Source organism: Microchirus variegatus (assembly GCF_963457635.1).
Source record: "Microchirus variegatus genome assembly, chromosome: 4".
NCBI lineage: Eukaryota > Metazoa > Chordata > Actinopteri > Pleuronectiformes > Soleidae > Microchirus > Microchirus variegatus.
In genome coordinates, this window is record NC_139805.1 from 15,528,720 (window position 1) to 15,551,246 (window position 22,527).

A 22,527-nucleotide genomic window follows, 5' to 3' on the forward strand; every position below is an offset into this window, starting at 1 on the left:
ATGAGGAATACTCACTAGCTTAAATCAGTCAGTTGTATTAAAGTAATGTGTTGCAGTTGTTGAATGCTTGAAAACAAACAGAGATAGTTTTGTAGTTTTCTAAAAGCAATGGAGAACTAGCATTACAATGATGGATAAGTTGCAAAAAGTGCTGGATAATTAGTTGAAATGTTCATCTTTTTTTGCCACTACTACTATACGCGTGAAACATGGACTTTTTTAGTCAATAATAGTGTAAAATTACCACTTGAAGGTGCTGGACTGAAAAGGTTGTAAGCCATTGTGTAAGATGAGCTGAACAAAAAAAAAATAACTTCCATAACTTGTATCTCCTCTCATCCTCTCTCCAGCCCCTACTCTGGTGTGCACACCAGGACTGGATCCAGGTCTAGATCTTCCTGTTCAACCTGGGTCCACACAGTCAAGTAAGTGAGTGGTAACTAAGAGGTGCTGCACTTGGAGGAATAGCCAGACAGAACCAATGGGATCAGGGAATCTGGCTCAGATGCTGCTGGGATGGGCGGCGGTGTGTCTTGCGGCGGTCAATGTGGCATGTAATCAAACTGGAAATGCGCCGTTCGAGGCGAGCCGCTTAACCAGCGCCGTGGACCAGAGAGCGGCGCAGCGGGTTCGACGCCGTGGCCAGGAGACACTGAGAGGGTAAGGATGAGAGAGTGTGTGTGTGTGTTTGTGTGTGCGAGTGGCACTGTGTTTGTCAAAGCCAAATAATCAGCAACGCACGATACAGTCTGGTACTGATTTTGTTCACATGACAGCGTAGAAGTATCCACTGAGTTGCGTTAAGTTTGGTTTCGCAGAATATCCGCTGCTCTATCTGGAGAAGGTTTGAAAAAAAAAGAAAAAGAAATGACTTTCCCCTCGTTGCTTTCCTGGCAGCTCTCTTTCTACTGCTGTGCTTTCTGGGCCGAAGCCAACATCGCCTTATACCAAATTATGCTGCTGAATACTACCACATTGTTTTCACAAAAACAGCACATGTTCAACCTTAACAGGCAGCTTGCCACACTGGAATCCCACAGTGTGTTTACAGCAAACTGACATTTTCGTGGGAAAGAGAGGGAAAACGCAGCTTCCCTTACATCTCACGAAAAAATGATGAGAGAAAAATCATGACCCAAATTCCCTTGAGTGTATTAGTTAATCTGGAGAAAGTATAGTTCAGGGCTGCTGGGGTGTGATCGCCGCCTCTGGTGTTTCACCTTGAGGCAAAGCAATGGGGAGAATGGTGTGTGTGCGTAACATGTGAACATGCATGTGTGTGTGTGTGTTTTTAAAGGTGTTGTTTATTTGAGTGCCTGTATGTGGGGAGTATCCAGTGAAATGGACTACAGGGATCACATCACCTCTCACCAGCTGCGACCCACCCCCCCCTCCGTCCGTCCCCCTTCTCAGTCCAACTTGACTAAACACACCAGATCTGGGTGTGGGATGTGTGTCAGTGTAGCAAATAATAAAAAAAAAGTTCTTACTGTATATTTCGCCACAAAACAAAAGATGTTTTGTCGGGGCCCCGTTTTCGGTGTCAGCGTCAGTTATTCCAATCATTCTCCCATCTGTCCCAGCTTATGGTTCACCCCCCCCAGTGCCAAGCCACAGGAAATGAGGTATTCGTATCACCCGAGGGGGGTATGAAAGGGGGCATTTGTTTCATTGCTGTAGGTGACAAAACAGCCGAAGGAATAACAGAGGTCAGGAGAGGCACACACGAAAAGAAAGCAGAGCACTTGAGGAAATTGGATGAAAGACATGAAACAGAGAAAGAGATGGACAAAAAAAAACTTAAACTTTGTAGATTGTGTTCAGTTGAGCCTGATTAATAACGTGTGGCTCAGCCCACTGCTGCTTTTTCATGTTCGGCACAGTTTCCAGCAGCATAATAATAACTTTTATTTTATTATGGTTCATTTTGAAGTCAATTCCCATATTTGCCTTTATGTTTTATTGAAGTTATTTAACTTTGAATTCAATGTTCTTTATCCTGTCTGCGCCATCATGTGTTCACTGATAAACTGAGATGACTGGGATTGAGTTTGATTTTTTTACGTTTTATGTTTTGTCTGAGCTACAACTCACATTAGCAGTGAGTGAAGGCCGGCGAAGAGAACAGAGAAACTAGGAGGACCTTGCACAATAGCATTTTATCCCCGTCAAATAGTGCGGTTTCATGAAAACAAGTAACACAAGCCTGAAGACTTTTTCCATTGCATTGTTAAGTTCTGGAAACACCACTGTGTTAGGAATGAATTGCTCATACAATGAGCTTTGTGTACTGAAATAAATAGGCGACAAATTTACACAGCATCCAGCGTAACAAACAAAAACCCATGTTTTTTTTGGACAAATGGTTCAACATCTTTTTGATTATTTTTATTGTAATACTAGGTGTTGCCTGGTAACTGTCACTGGAATTATTACTCAGTGGAATTATCCCTAGATTTAAACCCAGCCCCCGTGTTCTCATGCGATGTGGCCAAAGCAAACACACTTAATGTGTTGAATTAATCTGCCGTATAACTGTTTCACTGTCACTGGCTGAAACAATTAAAGTTCATCTGAAATCATTCGTGATAAGTCGTCATCTAACCACTAAGTGGCTGTTGATATGTTTTTCTGTAGTGTGAGCCAAGTGTGTTTTATTCAGAAATCAGTGAATTTTACTACAAAATCCTTGGTGCCAACACTCCGAGTCACTCACTGCTATGGCAACCAGAGAGAAACACTGGCTGGATACTCCTTAATGGAGTGTATGTAACAACGTCCTTCATTCACGCTGACAAACCACAATACATGCTAACCCATGCTCGTGTCTTACCGTAATGCTTTCAACCAATAGTTGCACCACAGTGAACGTTCTATCAGTAACTCAGTATGGGTTTCACAGATTCTCTTTGTGGGAGATGGAGGGAGGTTAGTTTAATGATGGTCATTACACCGGCCTTGGGCTGAGGTGTAGTGTTTATTTGCTGGCTGGAGCTCCATATCCCCTGGTCTGTCTCTGGTCGTGCCCGGTCTTATGCTGACTGACTCTGATTTATTGGCTCCCACACTAAAGGCTGGCACTGGTCCACTCAAGGGGCGGCATCTGATCAGACTTTAGCTCGGGTGGCTGCCTGGCGTGTCTGCTTTACTAGATGAGTGATTAACTGTCTGGTTGGTTGGTTGAAAAGAGGAAAAGGAAAGTGTGAGGCAGAGATGGAGACTTTCTCTCACTTTCTTTCTTTAACGCCTCCAAAAAGTTGACTATTTATAGATGAATACAGTCTCTGGTATATAATATCCATTGGAGTATCTTTGTTGTAGCCACTCATCCTATGAACTTGGCTGAAGAGCATCATTCTGGACGCTGGCTAATTTAGCAGAGTTCAGCCTCAAAGCAGACAATTAAATTCAGTCACTCAAGTCTAGAGCTGAAACATTTAATCGAGTCAGTGATTATGAATTGATTACTAAATTAATCATCCACTTTTTGATAATCGATTAATCGGTTTCAAGCTTTTTTCATGATTAAAACAAGATTTCTGATTGTTTTAGCTTCTTAAATGTGAATATTTCCTTTGTTTATTTGCTCCACATTACAAAGAAATCATTCAAACTGAATCTTTTTTGGTTTGTGGACAAAACAAGACATTCGAGAACATCGTCATTTCCAGGTTTGATCAACGTTTTTTGACATTTTCTGACATTTTATGGACCAAACGATTAATCGAGAAAGAAATCGACAGATTTACGAAAATAATCCTTAGTTGCAGCTCTACTCAAGACCCTTCTAGTATAATGTCAATATCACCTCAATGGTCTGGTTAAAATCCTCTATTTATACTCTGCCTCTACTGTGTAGACATTGAAAGGAGAATAAAAGCATTTTCCTGTTTCCGATGGCCTCTTCACACCAGAAATAAGTGATATGAGGACAAGGAACATAATGAACACTCATGAAACACCTCCAGGAGGTATTTGCGATCATCTGCCAACTTCTCTCTTTGTTGTATGTGCTTCTGGTTTTTATGTGTCTACCTTCATTATTTACTGTACATACAGAGTGAGACTTGAGTTCTAGAGAGAGAGAGAGAGGATTATCTGGGAGCGCTGATTGGCACGTGGTCTGTGAATAAAGCAGTTTCTGTTTAATGTCAGGCAGTGTAAAAAGATTTAGCCATCAGTCTGCTTCGCACATTCCACACTGCCACACACACTGACTCACAATAAATACAACAAAAGTGCATAAAGGCTCCTTGTGAGCATATTTCTGTGCAGAGCTGTGTTTGATTTACAGTTGAGTTATTTTTATAGCTGATCACAAACAGTATTAGTTTTGCCACGAATCATCCAAGTTAAGAAAGATGTTGGCATTCGCTCCATTTTTGTTTTCATGGCACAGAAGAATAATCAAATATCTCCTCTGGGGTTTGTATGGTAGACCACAGTTTAAGTTAATGTCATTTAGAGCTTAATCTCTTGTCTCTCAGCCAGAAGAGTCTTCACAGTCTTCACAACAAACATGGCCAAGTCCCTTCTTGGCGGCACGGCCAACAGTCTCTCACTCTGATTCTCTGATTCTCTTAATTCAATTCACTCTTAGTTTTTTTTTTTTTTTTTTTTTTTTAATGGCTGGACAATATTTCTCAAGAAAAAAGGACCCATTGTTTTCTTGCCTCCACAATAATCACAGCTGCTTAAGTCTGGTGACCTTTCTTCATAAGGATTTTACAGTTTAAGCAAAAACACAAGCTGCTCTCGTCTTTCTTTTCCTTTCTTCTGAGCGATCATGAAAGGCTTTCAAACTGCAGACAGTTTTTTATCTGCCATGTGAGTGAAGTTAAATTTCGCTTTTAATATGTTTATAAACTGTATTCATGTTGCCTTCTACTTAAACTAAAACATAAGGTACAGTCACTTCTCATCTATCATCTATCACCACCTGTAGTTTAGTCACTGACTTAAAGGTCCAGTCTGTAACATTAAAGAGGTTTTATTGGCAGATATTGAATATACGAGCCGTGTCTGTATAAGTGTGTAATTGCCTTGGGTTTGGTTTTTGTAGCCTCAGTCTTTTTACGTGTACTTGCTCTAATACCAGACTAAAAGGTCATGCGTGTCAGATTTAGTGACATCTGACTGCTGATTGTAAGAGACAGAGGCCTTAGGCTCCATGTGATGTACATTTCGTCAGTTTATAGCGCACTCTTCTTTTGGGCAAAAATACTCAACGAAGAAGACCATGGGAAACCATGGGAACTTGCTTGAGGTTATTTGTGGAAGACCACAGATTGTACTACTCAGCAAGAATACTACGTATTGGGCCAAATTCCTGTTGAGAACTTGCTGTTTCAGGAATTGAATATGCAATATGTATAGAATCCTATACTGACGTGGACCATGCAGCCTTTATGCACATGTGGAAATGTGAAGCGACTCTCCACAGACGCCAGACACGGTGGCTATGACCTGGCCCTAAGTGCTTCAGGAAACTACGTCGGCCTTCACATACCAAATAGGGTATTGTTTCATTTTCGTAGTCTCCAAAGTCTCAAAAACGGGAATTACACACTGGATAGTTTGTCTAATCGAGAATGTAGAAACATGGCTGCACAAGATTGTGGCCTCTGCAAAGAGAAGCCCTTGCCCTAAAGTCCCTCACTCTAGGAAAACATTCAATTTCTGCCATCAAAACTACTACACACTACATTTTTTTTACGATCTCCACTGTTTGAGCAACAAGTCTTGATGTTGCTAAAGGCAGCTAGAGTTTTGCTGAGGTGGTTCAGATGCCAGGCAGAAGACCTTTGACCTATGACCAGTACACATGGACACAGACTCCTGACCTGGCAACTGTGAACTTATGGTCTGTGTCTTTATGAAAACAGATTGTCTGCAGTCATTTTCTGTGCCTGCCCAGCTCTGCCCTTCTTTGGAGCTTAGTGGAAGCTGCCGCTCTAAACTGCCTTAACATTTGACCCCGTGGATTCCTGCAAAGGAGCAGGACCCTCAGGCTACGGCCTCATAACAGCACTGTTGATTGAGCGTTTTCTAATAGAATAACTTTATACAACTCTCTGGTAACCAAATGATACCATATACACTGAATACTTGTGTACTAATGTAGTGATAATGTTTTACAGGCGAACATTACATAACAGTCAAAAAAGACTTTTATCTAAGTTTCATGATGATAAATGATATGTGAATACAAGTGAATAGATTTATGATTATTATGGATGTTGATACTGCCCCCTCTTTTAAACTGTGAACCCTCACTACTGTGTTCCTTTTAACTCCCATTCAACACCTATTATCTCTTTATTACGATTAATAGAAGTTAATGAGACGTCCACAGAGCAGGAGGCGACTTCAAAGGCTGTGACATGGCCACTGAAGAGTTAATCTTCTTTAGATTGAATCCTGAGAACAGTAGGACATTTCAAAATTGAGGATAAACTCCTGGGGCTTAAACTCCCTTTTATGACAGTCTCTCAGTCTGTTTTACTTCACCCTCAAAAGCCTCCTCTTTGCGATAGAAGCAGGGAAAGAGAGAGAGGCGAAGAATAACAAACCATAGCACCTTAAAATCAGGCCTGCGTAATCCTCCACATACTGACATCCTCCAGGTCTGAAACAGTGGAAATTCTTTAAAGTTTTGTAGCAAATTAGATCAGAGAAAATATTTTTCTCCGTTCGTTAATTGACGGAATGCCGATGTCTCGATCTACATTTCTGAAGTTTTTTGTGCACGTGTTTATTTTCCCCAGAAGTTCGACCCTCACCAAGCTTCTGCTGTCTCCTTTCGTTTCCATATCTCCTGCTTTCTGCTCCCACTCCTCCTCCGGCTTCTTCCTCTTCTCAACAGAAACTTGTTTTGCTTTCCCTCCCACTGTTCTCCTGTTCCTTTCCCACCGTCCTGTTTTCCCTTCTCCCCACTGACGTTCCTCTTTACACTTTCCCTGTAAAGCCAGCCATCAAGAGTCTCAGCCCTCTCTGCTTTTGTCTTTTCTCCCATGTCTGTTTTTTTGTCTGACCACTAATTCTGCCTACATAAATATATCTTGTCTGTTTGCCCACCTGTTTGTCTGTCTCTCTGTCCCCCACGTACCATCTGGTAATGTGGTTGGAGGTGTACCCTGCTATCTGTGCATCTGAGATTCAAACCCCAGCTGTCATCTGCCTGGTGACAGCCCGGGGTTACTATGGATGCTGTCTAGTGAGTAGGAAGGAAGGTCATCTGTTTCATGCTGGAGGAACTTGAAAAGTTCACCAGAGCAAACTATTCACTTTGCACTTTAGCTCTAGTCTCCTCGTCCAACCTGATGCTGCTCATGTAGACTTTTATGAGAAAAAAAGCCAACAGTCAGGTCAACTTTTTAGACTTTATTCATTCTAGGCTGCAAACACTGGAATATTATATTCTCTGCAGTACCTTTAGATTATTTTAACTACTCCCTTAAACGTGCCTCAACTTTATAAAAGTATATCAAACCGCTAGGGTATCCCTTGTTAAAGGCTTGTTAAATTATTCTCCAATTTTACTACTCCTTGGTCTCTGTCAGAAAACACAGAGTGATGGAGCGTAAGTTTAAACAGTCATAAATCGTGTCCAGGGGGCAGAAATGGACTAAAGTGAGATGTGATGTGATCCCTGAGGCAAATTACTCTACTATGAGCATCTGGATAAGGATTTTTCACAATTTACCACGCTATGGTCCTGCAAACAAGAAAACCACCAGCACAGATATAGACATTATTATTATTATTACTATTACACACTGTGAGAGGTCAGCAAGGATATCATTACTACAACCACATAGTTGGGATCCCCTCAGCTTGTTAAAGCGATTTATGCAGGGTATTTCACTTGAGCGCACACAGTGACTCACACTTCCTTATAGTATGTGGATGTGGAGTTGGGCTTTGGGATTGATGCATGTTGGTATTTTAGGTCCATTTCTAAATAAACTGAGCTACAGGCATAGGAGTGTTATTATTCATGGATGATAAAAGTGAAAGGGAAGTGTACTTTGCATTAGATTGTAAGGCAGCTGCACACTTAAGTACCACTGTACGTTTGTGTGTGTGTGTATGAGCCGAGCTTGTCGTCTATAGATGTGGTTTAGTCATTTCCTCAGCATAAAACTTTGTGGCTAACCTGTCAGGCCAGTCAAGCACTATATGCACTGTTATGACTCCTACATCTGTCAGACTGGGTCAAAGTTCACTGCAGGCCCTTGAACAGGAAGAATCAGCGCTGTATGGGGGGGGGGGGGGGGGCAGCAATGCGGAGGATGACTGGATACTTGCCAGAGGACAGGACAGCCAAGTATGTGATTTGAGAAAATGGCGGAACTTTATTGTCCTTCAAATGTTAAATTTAGCCTTAAACGGAAATTAAAATCCCACGCGTCCTCACGTCGTAGACCCCTCATTCTTCCCTCCGTTCTCTGAAAATACCTCCATCCATCACCGGAGGAGGCTTCATATCAAAGTTTGTTTTGTTTATTCTGAAAGCAGAGCTGTGCAGGCCTTGGCCAGCTCAGAAGATTACTCAAAACTGTGTGTATTTGTTTAGGGATTTTTGCTAAAATATATTTGGGAGGTCTGGGTGAGTAGTGAGTTTGTTTGTTCTGTCTTTTTGTCTCTGTTAGGCCCAATGTGTGTGGCTCTCGCTTTCATTCATATTGCTGTCCAGGATGGAAGACACTGCCCGGAGGGAACCAGTGTATTGTTCGTAAGTAATCCTTAAACCTTTGATACGACAAAGAAAAAATGCCACTATCGAGAAAAAAAGGGAAAAAGCTAAATTCACCTCTCCCCTCTTGTCCTCTTCAGCAATTTGCAGGAACTCATGTGGCGATGGCTTCTGTTCCAGACCCAACATGTGTACCTGTTCGAATGGTCAGCTCTCTCCCAGCTGTGGAGCAGGAGCGGGAGGAGGAGGTCAGTAATGCTTCGAATCAAACACGTGCACACAGAATATATACAATAACATCAAACTTCGTCATAATGGGATAAACAGAATCAAATTGTATCTGTATTCAAGCTGACACTTTTGTCCAGAGTAATACAACTTCTATATATATACATTTTATGGACCAAATGTTTTGTCATGGGAAAAATGGAACTGAAATGCTAAAATTGCATTCAGCCATAAACTATGATTAAAGGATTTGTTTGACATTTTGGAAACTGTGCCTATTCTCTTTCTGTTGGAGAGTTCACTCATCTGTCCATTACAGTTATTATGAAGCTACACTGCAGTTTACTTTGTCTTGCAGTGTCCAAAAATACTGAATTGTTCCCCCTGCTTCCAGTCTTTGTGCTAAACTAAGCGTACTTTCTGCTAATTATAGCCTTTGGCCTTTTTCAGCACCATATCTGATCATTTATTGAACAAAGTGATTGGCAGAACAGAACTGTAGATCATTGTTGCTAAGTCTATGTATAGAAATAATGCATTTTTCTCTGAACTTCTGAACCTGCCAAGCAGCTCAGACTCCTGATGTAGCCAGATACACTGAGCAGTTTCATCTTCCACTCATTCAATTGCTCTGTCATTTTCCAGAGGTAATGGTTCCACCCCAGAATAGTTATGCAGCACAGTGTAATTGTAGCATGTAGAGTATGAGCACAAGCAGTGTGTGAAAATGTGTCTACTTGAGATTAGTGCAATCTGTGCAGGGTTTAAGTATGAAGTTAATATGTACGGCACACGCTGGAAACAGGTCACTAAGCAGCACTCGTGGGAGCAAGCAAAGTGTAGCTCAGTTGTAGTTCAGCTTTATTGCTTCAATTCCTGAAGTCTGTCAGACACTTTTCACATGCTCACACTCCATTACACACATGCGGCTGCACACACAGACCGACACACAGGTATACTGCAGACAGAAAGAATAACACACACGTATGTTATGACTCAGAGGTGTAAAGTGGGATCTATAACTAAGGATGACCCGTAGAGGATGGAGTGGACAAAAACAGTCTCTGACCTATATGGCAGCGTACACACATTTCTCCTGCAGAGTCAGTGCTTTGGCAAGACTCGTGTCCCTCAGAGACAGGAATGACGCTAGAAAGTGAAGCAATTGTGGGAGCTTAGCAGAAGAGGGAACTAACCGATTGTCACACTTGGTGATTCTCGGTTTCCCTCCGCTGGGATTTATGGTGACTTTTTCCTCATGGTAGCAGACAGTGAAGGGAAGCCACTGAGTTGCTCTATGATCTGTTAAATACATCGTCTCAATTGTCATTTGGGGGCTTGTTTAACAGAATGGTGGAGTGGTGTTTATTCCTTGGAAAGACCTTTGTTGCTCTCTGTCCCTTTAGTGAATATTCAAATCCACAACTTGTGCTCATAATGCTTCAAATGATCCTGGATAACCATGGCAATCACTTAAAAGATATAATACGTAGCATTTGTGCATTCAAATAGCTAAAAATAAGATGACTAATGTTTGTCATGGCAGATGTTGATTAGTGTACATACATCACCCGACATCACGTTTTCAACACGCCAAATCCATAAAAATCTGTACTTCTAACTAATTTACTGTCTAATTTTGATAGCCTTTTAATGGCTTCATCTGCGTTACCCTTCTCTGCACACATTGCTGGGCCAAAGCCCACATGAAACACCAGAGCGAGGAAGAAAATATTGGGTAGTACTAGTCAGTCCGTGTGTTTGGATGGTGTTCTGCTGCTGCTCTCAATAAAGTGAGAAACACAGGGCATCTAATTGAGACAATCCAACAATTCCCAAGATCAAATGCTACTTCCAATGTCGTCAAACTAGCTGGTTTTGGTTGAGAGCCCAAACAGCAGAAATGAATGCTGTGTTTAATTTAATATTGGGTTGTGAAGCTTTGGCAAAATGAATATCGTTTTCACAGCATTATCCGTCTATAGGAAATGCTACATTGTATGCAATTGTGCATTGTACTGCTCCTCGTTCTGTTCAACGGGATAATTTAGTGCAGTGGGAAACAAACTGCAACTCAATGGAGATCCGTTTGGACGGAATCCGTCTTAATGATACAGCCTGATTCTAGCACCCTGCTCCAATGGGTTAAAGATAGCATCTTTACGTCTTGCCTGTGGAATGCAGACTTTAAAATAAATCAGAAACAGATTTTCTAGTTTATCTACTGGAGCCACACCATGTGTTTCTGTGCAGATGGTCAGAAATGTACACATGTTCAGAAACAGTGGAAGGAAAAGCCAGGGCGGTCTTGCAGTTGCATGAAACATGTTTACTGATAACCTGGAGATATACGTCACTTCCCAGACCCACAAGGCTTCGAAAGTCAGCCTTAAAGAAAACCAGACATTCTTACAGCAGAGCAGCTGTGCACAGAACCGCACAGGGTCAACTTTATTACCTTGTGACTTCCTTTAACCATAATTATGAAATTATGACCATGGCTATTCTCTCCCTAATGCTGAGAAACACCTGTCTTTAAACTGACGTCTATTGTAGACTTAGGGGCGAATGGGTGCTATACAGATCAGAGGAGGGGTAAGACAGGAGAGAAAGAGGTAGACAAAAAACAAGCACCAAACAAGGTTGGACAAGACAACTTAATACATGACAGTAACAATGTCAAAGATAATATGAACAAAAAACCACCAAGTAGAACTGCAGCAACATTAAAAAAGGTAACCAAACCTACACTGGCTGTAACAGTTAAGTGAAGCAGAGTGTTTGTGTGTGATCACTCACATCTGCATGTGTAGAGGTTGTCACTAGATGTGGTCAGGAGTTAGAGTGGAGGACCACGACAGCATCTGGTCGGGCTTCCACAGCAAGCCTATCAGGACCCAGATGCACAGAGCATCCAGCAGTGTCATAGGGCAGGAAAGATCTGAGGCTATTGATCTCAGGTATAGCCATGTGCCTAACCCATGGAGGACCTGGAGGAGGGGCTGGTCCCACCCCACCCAGCCCCCAGACGATAAAAAATTATGAAACCAATGACAGAGGTCAAACCACCCCGCAGGGGACCTTTTTAATTCGAAGCCACGCTCTGTCAAAATATTCCACCTTTAATGGTCCAGTGCGTAAGAATTAGTGACATCTAATGGTGAGACTGCAGATTGTAACAAATGGAGGAGTCCTCCACTCACCCCTTCCTTTTTCCGGAAGTGTCAGGGAACTACGGTGGCCTCTTTGTACTAGTAAACGTACGTCAAAACACACAAAGCATGCTCTGAGCGCTTTTGTAGAGACATGGCAGTGTAAGATGGCGGCTTCCATAAAGTCTTTGCTTAAAGTAAAGACAAAAGGCTTTTTCTGAGGCCATGGAAACTGAAAAGTGATTATACATATGTACAAAATATGTACAAGAACACATGTGTATTATATTGAATTTCTGCCAATAAATCCTCCCTAATGCTACATACAGTACTGGACTGTTAATGCAAATTACGCATTAAGTGTATAAGTTATGATGTATGGAAGCAAATAAATTGGTCTGCCGATTAGGCTGGAGACGTGAGGTACTGTCTCCACAAATAAAAAAGGTGAAGGCCTCAGATTTTCGAAAAAATGAGCAGAAATGTCTGCGTTTTGACGTCAGCCTGCTGTGACGGCATCTCATATAGCCTTTCATTTCATTACATTGCCCAACACTGAAACTGCAGCTGACCAGTCCCTGGTCCCTGGCGTCTGAGTAAATCAGGACAAAACACAGCTGTAAAGTTCCTCAGCTTTCCATCAGACATGTGTGGCCATGCACCCATACACACACACACACGGGCACGCGTGCACGTACACACACACACACACACACACACACACACACACACACACACACACACACACACACACACACACACACACACACACACACACACACACACACACACACAAATCTGGACTTCCTGTGTTTCGCAGCCTCTCGTAAAAAACACCCAGATGTGAGCGGCTCACCGACGACACTACCAGAATACAGAGGTGCATTGTGGTGCCTCAAAGCTACACCCAACTCGCTTTGCTCTGTATGTGGAAGACTCACACATAGATGCAAGCGTGCGCACACATCCTGTTGCTCTGCATGTGTAGCTTTTTCAGACACAGGCCATTGGGGCAAACCATGCCCCTTCACCTGTGGGGGATGGAGTGCCATGTAAAAGGGGGAGTGAGCTGCAAAGTCAGCCAGTGAGATCATCCTACTCTGCCTCCAAATAGGCTTCCTTCTCCTCCCTTTCCTCCTATCTGGTTCCTGTAACAGAGAAAACACATGAGCTGAATATCTGTTACTCATATACCTTCAATCTGTTTCCATCCTATCAGCACTTATCCCATCATCCTTTATTCCTGAGGGCAGAAACATCAGTGACTATAAGTGGACAGAAAGACTCTTGCTGCAGAGTCTCTTTCCCCATCCACCTCACTCTGCCAAAATACTTTCCCAATACTTTCCCCTGCCTTGACCTATTTGAAAATATGTTTTCATGGGGAGGGGGACTTGTTGAAAAATGTATGAGCTTACCCAAGATGCCCTTTGTTTTGTGTGAGTCTAGTTTACAGCACACTGGGATGGTTTCCTCCAAGGTGTGCTCCATAGTTGGGAAAACAGCAATTATTTACTGCAATAATGATGCTTATTCTTTGATGTTTCACATCATGGCTGCCACTGTGCGTTGGCCCGAGTGAAGACAACAGAGTCAAACGAGCGTACAGTGGCTTTACAGAGCTTAAGGTGAAACCTGATAGGACGACTCGACTGAACTCCCATGAGAGTGAATGCGAATGATGGAAAGTGAGAGAGGGAGAGAGAGAGCCAGCAGTCTACACTAACATAAAAACCTGGATTGCCCCAGAGCCCCAAACTATTTGCTTTAATTGATGACCATATGTTGCCATGACGTTTTTCTGCCAAATCTGTGCATAGACTCTGCCAAAAAAAATTCTTCCAGACTTAAGATGCATTAAGTACATGGAGACATGAAAGCTCTGCCTTGCATTTTTACTGAAAGTCCACAGGGTCCCAGCTATGTACTATTGACGTAACTGAAGTGTATGCATGTAAGTAAGTGAGGATCGTTATGACGAGGAACTACCTGAGAGAAAAGTTGCTCATCATGACTCACACAAGTCACATTTAGTGTGTTAGGGCACAGTCAGAGTACTGTAAGTGGACGGATTGTCGCAGCTGAAATGTCTCTTGTTGGCAAGTGTGCATACACAGACTTTGTCATTAGAAAAAGTCAACCAAGAGGGAAGCCCAGTCATTTCCCTTCTTCTGCTGCATGGCAGTTAAAGACGGAGAGAGACATAAAGGAAAGAGAAGCAGAAAGAGGGAAAGGAAATTGATGTTAAACTTCCATTTAAGAGATAGACAGATGAGCATGAAAGGCACTGGGGGAATAAAGGAAAGTGGATGAAGGAAGAACAATAAGAGTACGAGGTAGAAGACACCAGAGTCGAGCCTGAAGGATAAAGTAAAACAGGATGTGAGAGAACAGTCAGAGAATGCAGTCTGCTGACATCCAGCACTGTAGGTGTCTGCTGTCCTCTTGTGTATGGTAAAAGGCTGGCTCTGCTGAAAGATGCTGAGCTGTCGGCCAAGAGGACCAATTAGTTTCTCTTATGGAAGCTGCAGCGACGTGTTTAAGACCATCTCACACTTTGAGAAAGCAGTCTGCCTGCCGGAAAGGTCCTGTTTCAGATTACAACAGCCAGTATCGCTGTAGCTCTACTTTTTTTGTGTTTACTCAAAATGGCATGCTTTCTTCCTTTGTGCATCCTGCTACATTTGACTTACACCCCTTACCCAGTTTCCCTCTTCCCTCTCCTCTCAGCAAATTCCTGAATGACAGACTGTAGCACACAGCTGGCTTGACTTATTGCCTGATCCCAGTCGGCTTGATTTTTGGGGGTTTTGTGGCCACGGGGCCTTTGAGCTTTGTCTGATAAAACAAAACTAACAGAAAATGTGAAGATGTTCTTAAACAACTCTTAGTGTGGGTTAAAACAAAATAAAGCTAAAATACACTATTTGACACCAAAAACGTTGTGATGTTCAAAGTTTCTTCATTATAACGTTGCATCTTGTTTTACTTGATGAAATGAGAAGAGTGAAGTAGTGCATTTTTAAAGTGCATCTGTTCTTGCTCATCTTCACAGTCCTCATTTCCCCTCTCTGTTTCTTGTCTCCCACAGTTCAGTCCTGCAACATCAGGTGTATGAATGGAGGCAGCTGCGCGGAGGATTCGTGCTCCTGCACAAACGGCTACACAGGCAGCCACTGTGGCCAGCGTGAGTAGAAGCTGCTGCAGCTCTGCAGACATTCCGCTTCTTTAATTTGGACCTCGTTAGTCGATTAAGACCTGTTTTTAGACCGGTCTAATTCTTTTGAAAGGTTAGACATGTTTTTGGAGTTAAGTGAGACATGACGTGAGGAGAGTTAGCATTACTGGCCAAAGGACTGATGTCATCTGTGACAATCTTCACATATGTTTGCAATACAAGTACACAATGCGGCGTGTGTTTATGAGTTAGTGAAGCAAGTTATTCAAACAGTGAAGTCATTTGAAGCTAAATGAGAGACCAGTGTTTGTGTCTGTGACAAGAAAAGCGTGTGTTAATTTGTAGCCCCTCTGTGATTCACGCCGTCTGTCTCTCCCCGTGTCTCCTGTAGCTGTGTGTGAGAAAGGCTGTCAGAATGGCGGACGCTGCATCGGGCCCAACAGATGTGCCTGTGTTTATGGTTTCACCGGTCCACAGTGCGAGAGAGGTGAGAGCTCATCCTCCTTTCTGTCCGTCATGATTCACGATGTCTTCACTGAGTCTTCACTTTCACTTCACGTACACTAACGTGATGTGGCTTCACTTCCTAACATGTGATCCAAAAGATATTGCTCAGGATGGGATTTGTTTCTTTTTTGTCACCTCGGTGCTGCACAGTTGCTTTGCTTTTCCATTAGCGACAGTACCTGGTATCTGCTCAGGTGAGGTTCCAACTATGTGTGACTATGTCGTCTGACTGGAACAAGAATCAAAGCGAAAAATGACGAAAATGTAGATCAGTTAAAACGACTTAACAATCCTGAAAACATGGTTTAATCACAAACCCTGCCGTAGTATTCACTGACTGTGTCAGACTGAATCTGTGCTCCGGTCACGCAGGAAGTACTGAGCAAATCTTTTTAATAAACTGATTCTAATGATTCAGTACATCGAAAACAACTGCTTTACAAGTCACTAGTTTGTGTTTGTCGCGTATATAAAACAAAGTCACTGCAGTTTCATGAAGCCGTGCTGTGATGACCCCGCCCACGTTGAGGAGGTACCATATTTTAATGGAAAACCAACCAAACTGTGTAGAGGCGAGGCGAGGTGGTACCATATAGTGGAAAAACGACATGATTTGACTTTGTCAGCCAGGATTTGATTGGCCAACCTGCCTGGTGAGGTTTTTAGACTAGGGCTGTAGGATTTTGACTAAATATCCAATTATATTGGTCAAATATTTTGACAGGAATTGCGATTGTGATATGAATCACAATTTTTTTACATCATTATTCTCATTTTTGCGTTTGACAAACACATTTAAAATGATTTCTTCAGTCTGTAGAATAAGATGTGTATAGATCTAAAATGATATTATCACACATTTTGGCTTGAAAAGATATTGTAAAATTTCGATTAATTGTTCAGCCCTAGTTTAGACCCTGTGACGCTGTGTTTTGTCAACACATTCCCCACCAGCACATACTTAACTGGTCAGATAAATATCGTTACCAGGAAAGCTTTGACGTGGTCATGCAGTCATGAAGTGCTGTTCCTATCAGTCCAGATGTTTTCTGCTACTGCATTACTTCAGCGCTGAGTGAGCAGGCTCTTCTCTACAGCTTGAGACAGACAGTGGGTGTGTCTCTCCTGGGCATTGAACAGAAGCCTGTAGTATGTGTGTGTGTGTGTGTGTGTGTGTGTGTGTGTGTGTGTGTGTGTGTGTGTGTGTGTGTGTGTGTGTGGTGGGGCGTTGGAAGTAGGTAGCACATTGCTGTGGCAGAAGAAAAAAAAAAAAGTCAGAATTGATGGCTACTTTCAGTCTCTGCTCACCTCAGTTCACCTTCTCAGAGAAGGAGAGAGATGTTTATGCCTTCATATACTATGTGACCTTACTGCGACCTTCACCTTTTTGTACCTCCCTCTTCCTGCCCTGCCTGTTACCTGAACTGAGGCAGGATAATGGCTTGGCCCTTAATTGCCCACACCTCATTCATCTTTTTGGCATTCCACTTTTCTTTTCTCATGTCCCTCTCTCCTGTCTTCTTCCCCTCTATACTGTAACAATTGTAACTTTCCTAGAATTTCTTCCACTCACCATGAAACTCAAGTGTCTTTTTTTTGTCTTGGACAAAACGGAACCTGAATGGTTGAGTTTGTCAAAGGCAGCAAAAAGGACATCTGGCAACAAATACTATACCCCGTCCTGCTCCTCAACATCCCCACAGGACTGACAGAATAGACTTTCTTTGTGGAGTAGTCATGGACATTTCCTGATGAGGAGTGGAGACAGAGCGAAAGAGAGAGAGAGAGATGGAGGGGAGAGGAGAGGAGAGAGGGAAAGGGACGGAATCGGGTGAAAATGAAAATAGACTTCCCAGCTGTGTACACACAGTCTTTTAGAATTAATCTCCATGTTGTAAGATTGAGTAGAATCCTGGACCTGCAGGTAGCCACAGACAATTAACTTGTCTGTTTTTGTTGCAAAGTATTCTCCAGAGAAAAGGGGGATGAGGTCATTTTACAAACAATCTTATTTATGAAGAATCATTAACACGGAAATGATCTTAGTCACTTCATTCATAAATTCTAAAAAATGACAAATTGGATGTCAACTTTGTTCTCATACGATCTTTGGGTCACCAAGGAAAAGACCCTAAACTCCCCAACATTTGACATGTGACTAATAAATATAGTTAATATTGGGTTCATCCCGAGAAAGGCTGGAGATTCCCTGGTGTAAACTCTTACGACTGTTATATATCGTGTCAGTGTAACTGAGGCCATGAGTCAACAGATTTACTGTGTGATTCAGTGAGAGGACTGCACTGCAATTATGAGGGCAGTGGAAGTCCTTCACTTTCGGAGAACTGGGAATGGAATCGGAGTCATGGGAACCTCCTGTGTGTGTGTTTGTGTGTGTGAGTGTGGAGCAAAGTGCTAACAGCTCGTGTGTGTGTGTGTGTCTAAGGCTTCAGTTATGGTTAACATGAGATACTTAGCGTTATCACAATCATTCACCACAGTCTCTACCGTACGTTATCATCATTCAGAATCTACTGTCCACATGATGCGTTTCAGAATAGCAGTTTTTCTTCCTGTGAATGTGTACATGTACAAACACATATTTGTTAGCCTTGGTAGCAGTGTATCTCAAGGAATGATATGTATATATATATTTTAAAAAATGGACAAAAACTTTCAGTTGCCACAGTGAAGAAACACGGGAAGTGAATGTATATTGAGTGGCCACCAGGGGGCAAAGCTTCTGATTACAAAAATAACTTAGTTATCAAAATTGAGCCTACATGTCATTCTCATTGATTAGTAACATCAGTAAACATTTGACATCTGAGGAGTTGAAGGTCTCTAACGCTAGTTTCTGGTCCTATTCAATAGCACATGGTGTCAAGTTTGTAAAGTATATTTCCATTAAGATGAAAATAGACAGTTAAGTGTGACACCAGAGTGTTAGAGCTTTTACTGTCCAATAGGAGCCTGGTTGTAGGTGACGCCCTCTGAACCATCAAAATGGTGGCAGCCAAATTGTGATTCTGGAGGCTTTAAAATGGGAGTTCATGTTTTGATGGATGATGTCATGACCGATTGCCTCTGTCTACGAACAGTTAACCTGCTGTAGTGTTAGACATGCACCGAGCACTGTGTGGAGCAGATGTGTGTGCAAGAGCAAATGTGCACAGAAGTAGACAGAGCAGAGATTGTCCTGTCAGCTCCCAAGTATAATCTCTAAAATATGTTAACGCCTGAGTCATCCCTACAACTTCAAGCATATTATGTGAGAAGTAGAGTTTACGTCTGAAAATGGTTTTAATTCACCACTTTTCTTCAAGCTGACATATATTTAACATTATTTGATGTATTGCCATGATTTAGTGCAGGCATTTGTGTTCCTGTAAAGACGAATCCCAATGAATATGATAGTCTGACTTTTTTTTTAGTGTTAGTTGAAATGTCTCAACCACTTCATCATTAGGATCCTTTTTTAATTGGTCCACTGCATTGGTTTGAAACAACATAGTTGGAAAAATAATGGCATTAGTTTTGGCCCAGTTAAGCCAGCTCTGCTTCAGTAATACCCAGTCCAGTGTGTCCCAGTGGACCTGTAAAGTTCCTCTGTCGTCAGCCCCAATTCCAGACCAGGCCAGACCAAATAAATCGATAATTGCAGAAGAGCAATTTTGTCCCTCAGCAGGCGATGATGTCAGGGGCATTTTAAGGTTTTAGAGGTGAAGGAAGTTGTGATATTTCTCTGAATCTGTGTGAGAGCAAGAGAAACAAGGCTTTCTTTTGAGATAAAGGCAACTGTGGAAAATAATACCAATGACGATGATTTAGTTGAAGTCAGCCACTTTGGAGCCTTGCTAAATTTGATCTACAGCAAAGTCTTTAAATTATGATGGAGAAGCCACATTTCTTTCTATTTTCCATGAGATTCACAATGAACTCCTTTAAATCACTAACGGGCAAATATCTAGACATCAGAACCAGCTGATGGTATTTTCTTAGTATAGCAACAGTGTGTTTTAATTTGCTCTCTGTTATAATGAGCCTGGTACTTCATTCAAATAAAAACAATTATATGCTCTGAATTGAAACATCATGTTTTGAATAATGTGTAATCACGTTTCTCCAGCTGTGTTTTATTTTCCGTTTTCATGGCAGCACTTAATTTTGATGAGCTATCTTGTAAATGCCAAATTGAGGTTGTTTTTTGGTTTCCTTTTTAATGCCCAGGTCAAACTTAGTGGCTCTAGTTTGTTCTAGTCCGCATTGAATTCACAGGATGGCGGCAAAGGCAGCGTTCGATCGAGCGAGATGAAAAATGAAGCAGTTTATCTCTAACTGCTGTTACAAAAACATTCCCGTGTGCAGAATAAATAGCACGTCTCATGAGCGCCTGTTGTTGATGGAGCCAAGAGCCCTCACCGCTTGCCCACCAGTGTTTTTTCCTGGCGGTGTCATTTAAAAGCGTCTGCATTATTGTGCCACTGCAGCAACATTGTGTCAGGAAGTTTCCCAAAGTCAAGATAGCTTTTACATACAATGGGTGAAATATAGGAACAATGACAGAGGAACTGTATCAACGACCTGATGACTCTGACACAATTTAAGTATAGATATTCAAAATGAACATAGTGAAAGTGCTTCAAAAGCAGTAATGTGTGTGTGTGTGTGTGTGTGTGTGTGTGTGTGTGTGTGTGTGTGTGTGTGTGTGTGTGTGTGTGTGTGTGTGTGTGTGTGTGTGTGTGTGTGTGTGTGTGTGATCACCACCATACAGCAATTTGCAAGAGGTTTCAGGCTTTTAGATTATGGTAGATTGCAGTAGGCTTATCTCTCCAATTTCCATTCTCCCACAGTTTTTGGCCCTCGTAAGTGTGTGTGTGTGTGTGTGTGTGTGTGTGTGTGTGTGTGTGTGTGTGTGTGTGTGTGTGTGTGTGTGTGTGTGTGTGTGTGTGTGTGTGTGTTTGGTCATGTTCGACTGGCTGCTGCTGGTGTGGAAGAGAGAAAAAAAATGAAAGGAGCAGACTCCTTGAGGAGCGATTAGGTCTAAAGGAAAAGGGAGATGTCAAGCCTGTTGATAATGGCGCTGATAAGACTAACAGAGTCTGCTACAGTTGGCCAAGATGGAGGCAAACCTCCCAAACACAAGGACACACACTGACACACACACACACACATGCAAACAAAAAGCCCACACATTTGAATGATTTATTTATATCAACATTAGTGGGACTAAGGGACACAAACACCACACTGGAATCAGAAATCGCACAAGATTGGCCAAACATATGCTCAACCTGTACACACTAACCAGACATGAACACACTCACTCACACACACACACACAAACACACAGAGGTTTGTGTATGAATACATTTCTACACTTAATTAGTTTGACTTGATGACCTCTTGTCAGAGAGTAATCAATCAGTGTAATCACCTCATATTTCCAACATATCAAGTGTCCGATCTCAGACCTTTCCCTCATGGGAGTTTTATAAATAGTTAAGTGTGGAGTTTTTCCTCTTCTCTCATTCAATATCTCTTTCTGCTTAGTGGTCCGGTCACTGCCCTGCCTCATAGCCAAGATACCACAGTTAGACATGCTTGATGGGAAACTTTGTTTGTTTTGTTGTTGTTTTTTTGTTCAGAAGGCTTTGCATTCCAGACAGATTTAAACATTTACTCTCTTTAACAGCATTTCATCGTCCTTTAATCCATCCCTCATTATAGAGCAAGTAGTAATCTGCTTGGATGAGTGGCAACGTTCTTTTATCAGATATGGCTGACTTGACTACAAAAAACATTATCACATGTGAAAGGTCAGATCATGGTCAAATTGCCTGATTTGAATGACTTTCTAATCTATGTGGACTGAGCTGGGTTAAAGGTTATAAGTGCAGCAGTGGCTTAAGGCAAAATGTGGTTACGACTCGTCGAGTTAACTTACGTAGCACATGGAGTAGCACAAGATTCAACAGAGAAAAAGCAAAATGAGAGCAAATAATAGAAAAGATAAGACCAAGTCCAAATAAAGCAGTGATGTAAAGCAGTTTAAAACAACATCAATGGTTATAGAAAACCTAGAAAGCCTTTAGTTTTTAAATTAGAGAGGGGAATTGACAGGACCTGTAGGTATCACTAATCCAGAATACAGTGTTAAGAAGGAATGGCTCAATACCACTTTTTTGTGAACATCAAAATCAAATACTTTGAACTCCCACCAATACTGGTATCACCTCTGGTATTATCTCTTTTAAACAATTTGGCTCTTGCTAAGACATTGTGTTGATCCAATTACCAACTAACTATAGCCGGCCATTAAAAAAAATATAATCCTCCAACTGGGTAGAAGACATTTGCACTAGGCTTAAGAGATCAGGAACGTGTTAAAGTGTTTGCCCACTGAGAGCTGGAAATAATTCGTGGAGGACTTTTAATGGGGAAAAAAAGCCCGATAAACACGTATAACAGAATACTCCATTGAGTCTAATGCAAAGTGGGAAAGTTCTTCCTTTACTGTGAAGTACACTGGATTCTACAAATCATGGAGCCTAAGAATAAAAGCAGAGATGTCTCAATGAGACGGAGCACAGAGATAGCTCACGGTGGAGTTAGGAGTAAGGCATGGAGAACGTTCTTCATCTACGAAGTCATTTAAACACTAATTAGACAAAATTGTTTCCCAATGTCGTCAGCAGAACTGAGTCAGGATGCTTGATTATGCCTCTGTCCTGAAGTGCCCACGCCCCTGATCACGTGTGTCC

The 22,527-nt window shown here is 42.0% G+C and overlaps 1 protein-coding gene across 2 annotated transcripts in view; it reads left to right on the forward strand.

Moving 5' to 3' along the window:
* Positions 1-481: 481 nt before the first annotated feature.
* The window catches only part of fbn2b (fibrillin 2b), a gene marked incomplete at its 5' end in the record, with an annotated part of 59,835 nt that continues 37,789 nt past the window's right edge, over positions 482-22,527 (forward strand). For both annotated transcript variants that reach the window (XM_083887504.1, XM_083887503.1), the window contains 5 exons: positions 482-660; positions 8,655-8,737; positions 8,839-8,946; positions 15,170-15,265; positions 15,648-15,743. In XM_083887504.1, the coding sequence (XP_083743630.1) occupies positions 482-660; positions 8,655-8,737; positions 8,839-8,946; positions 15,170-15,265; positions 15,648-15,743 (562 nt within the window). The remainder of the gene's footprint in view (positions 661-8,654; positions 8,738-8,838; positions 8,947-15,169; positions 15,266-15,647; positions 15,744-22,527) is intronic.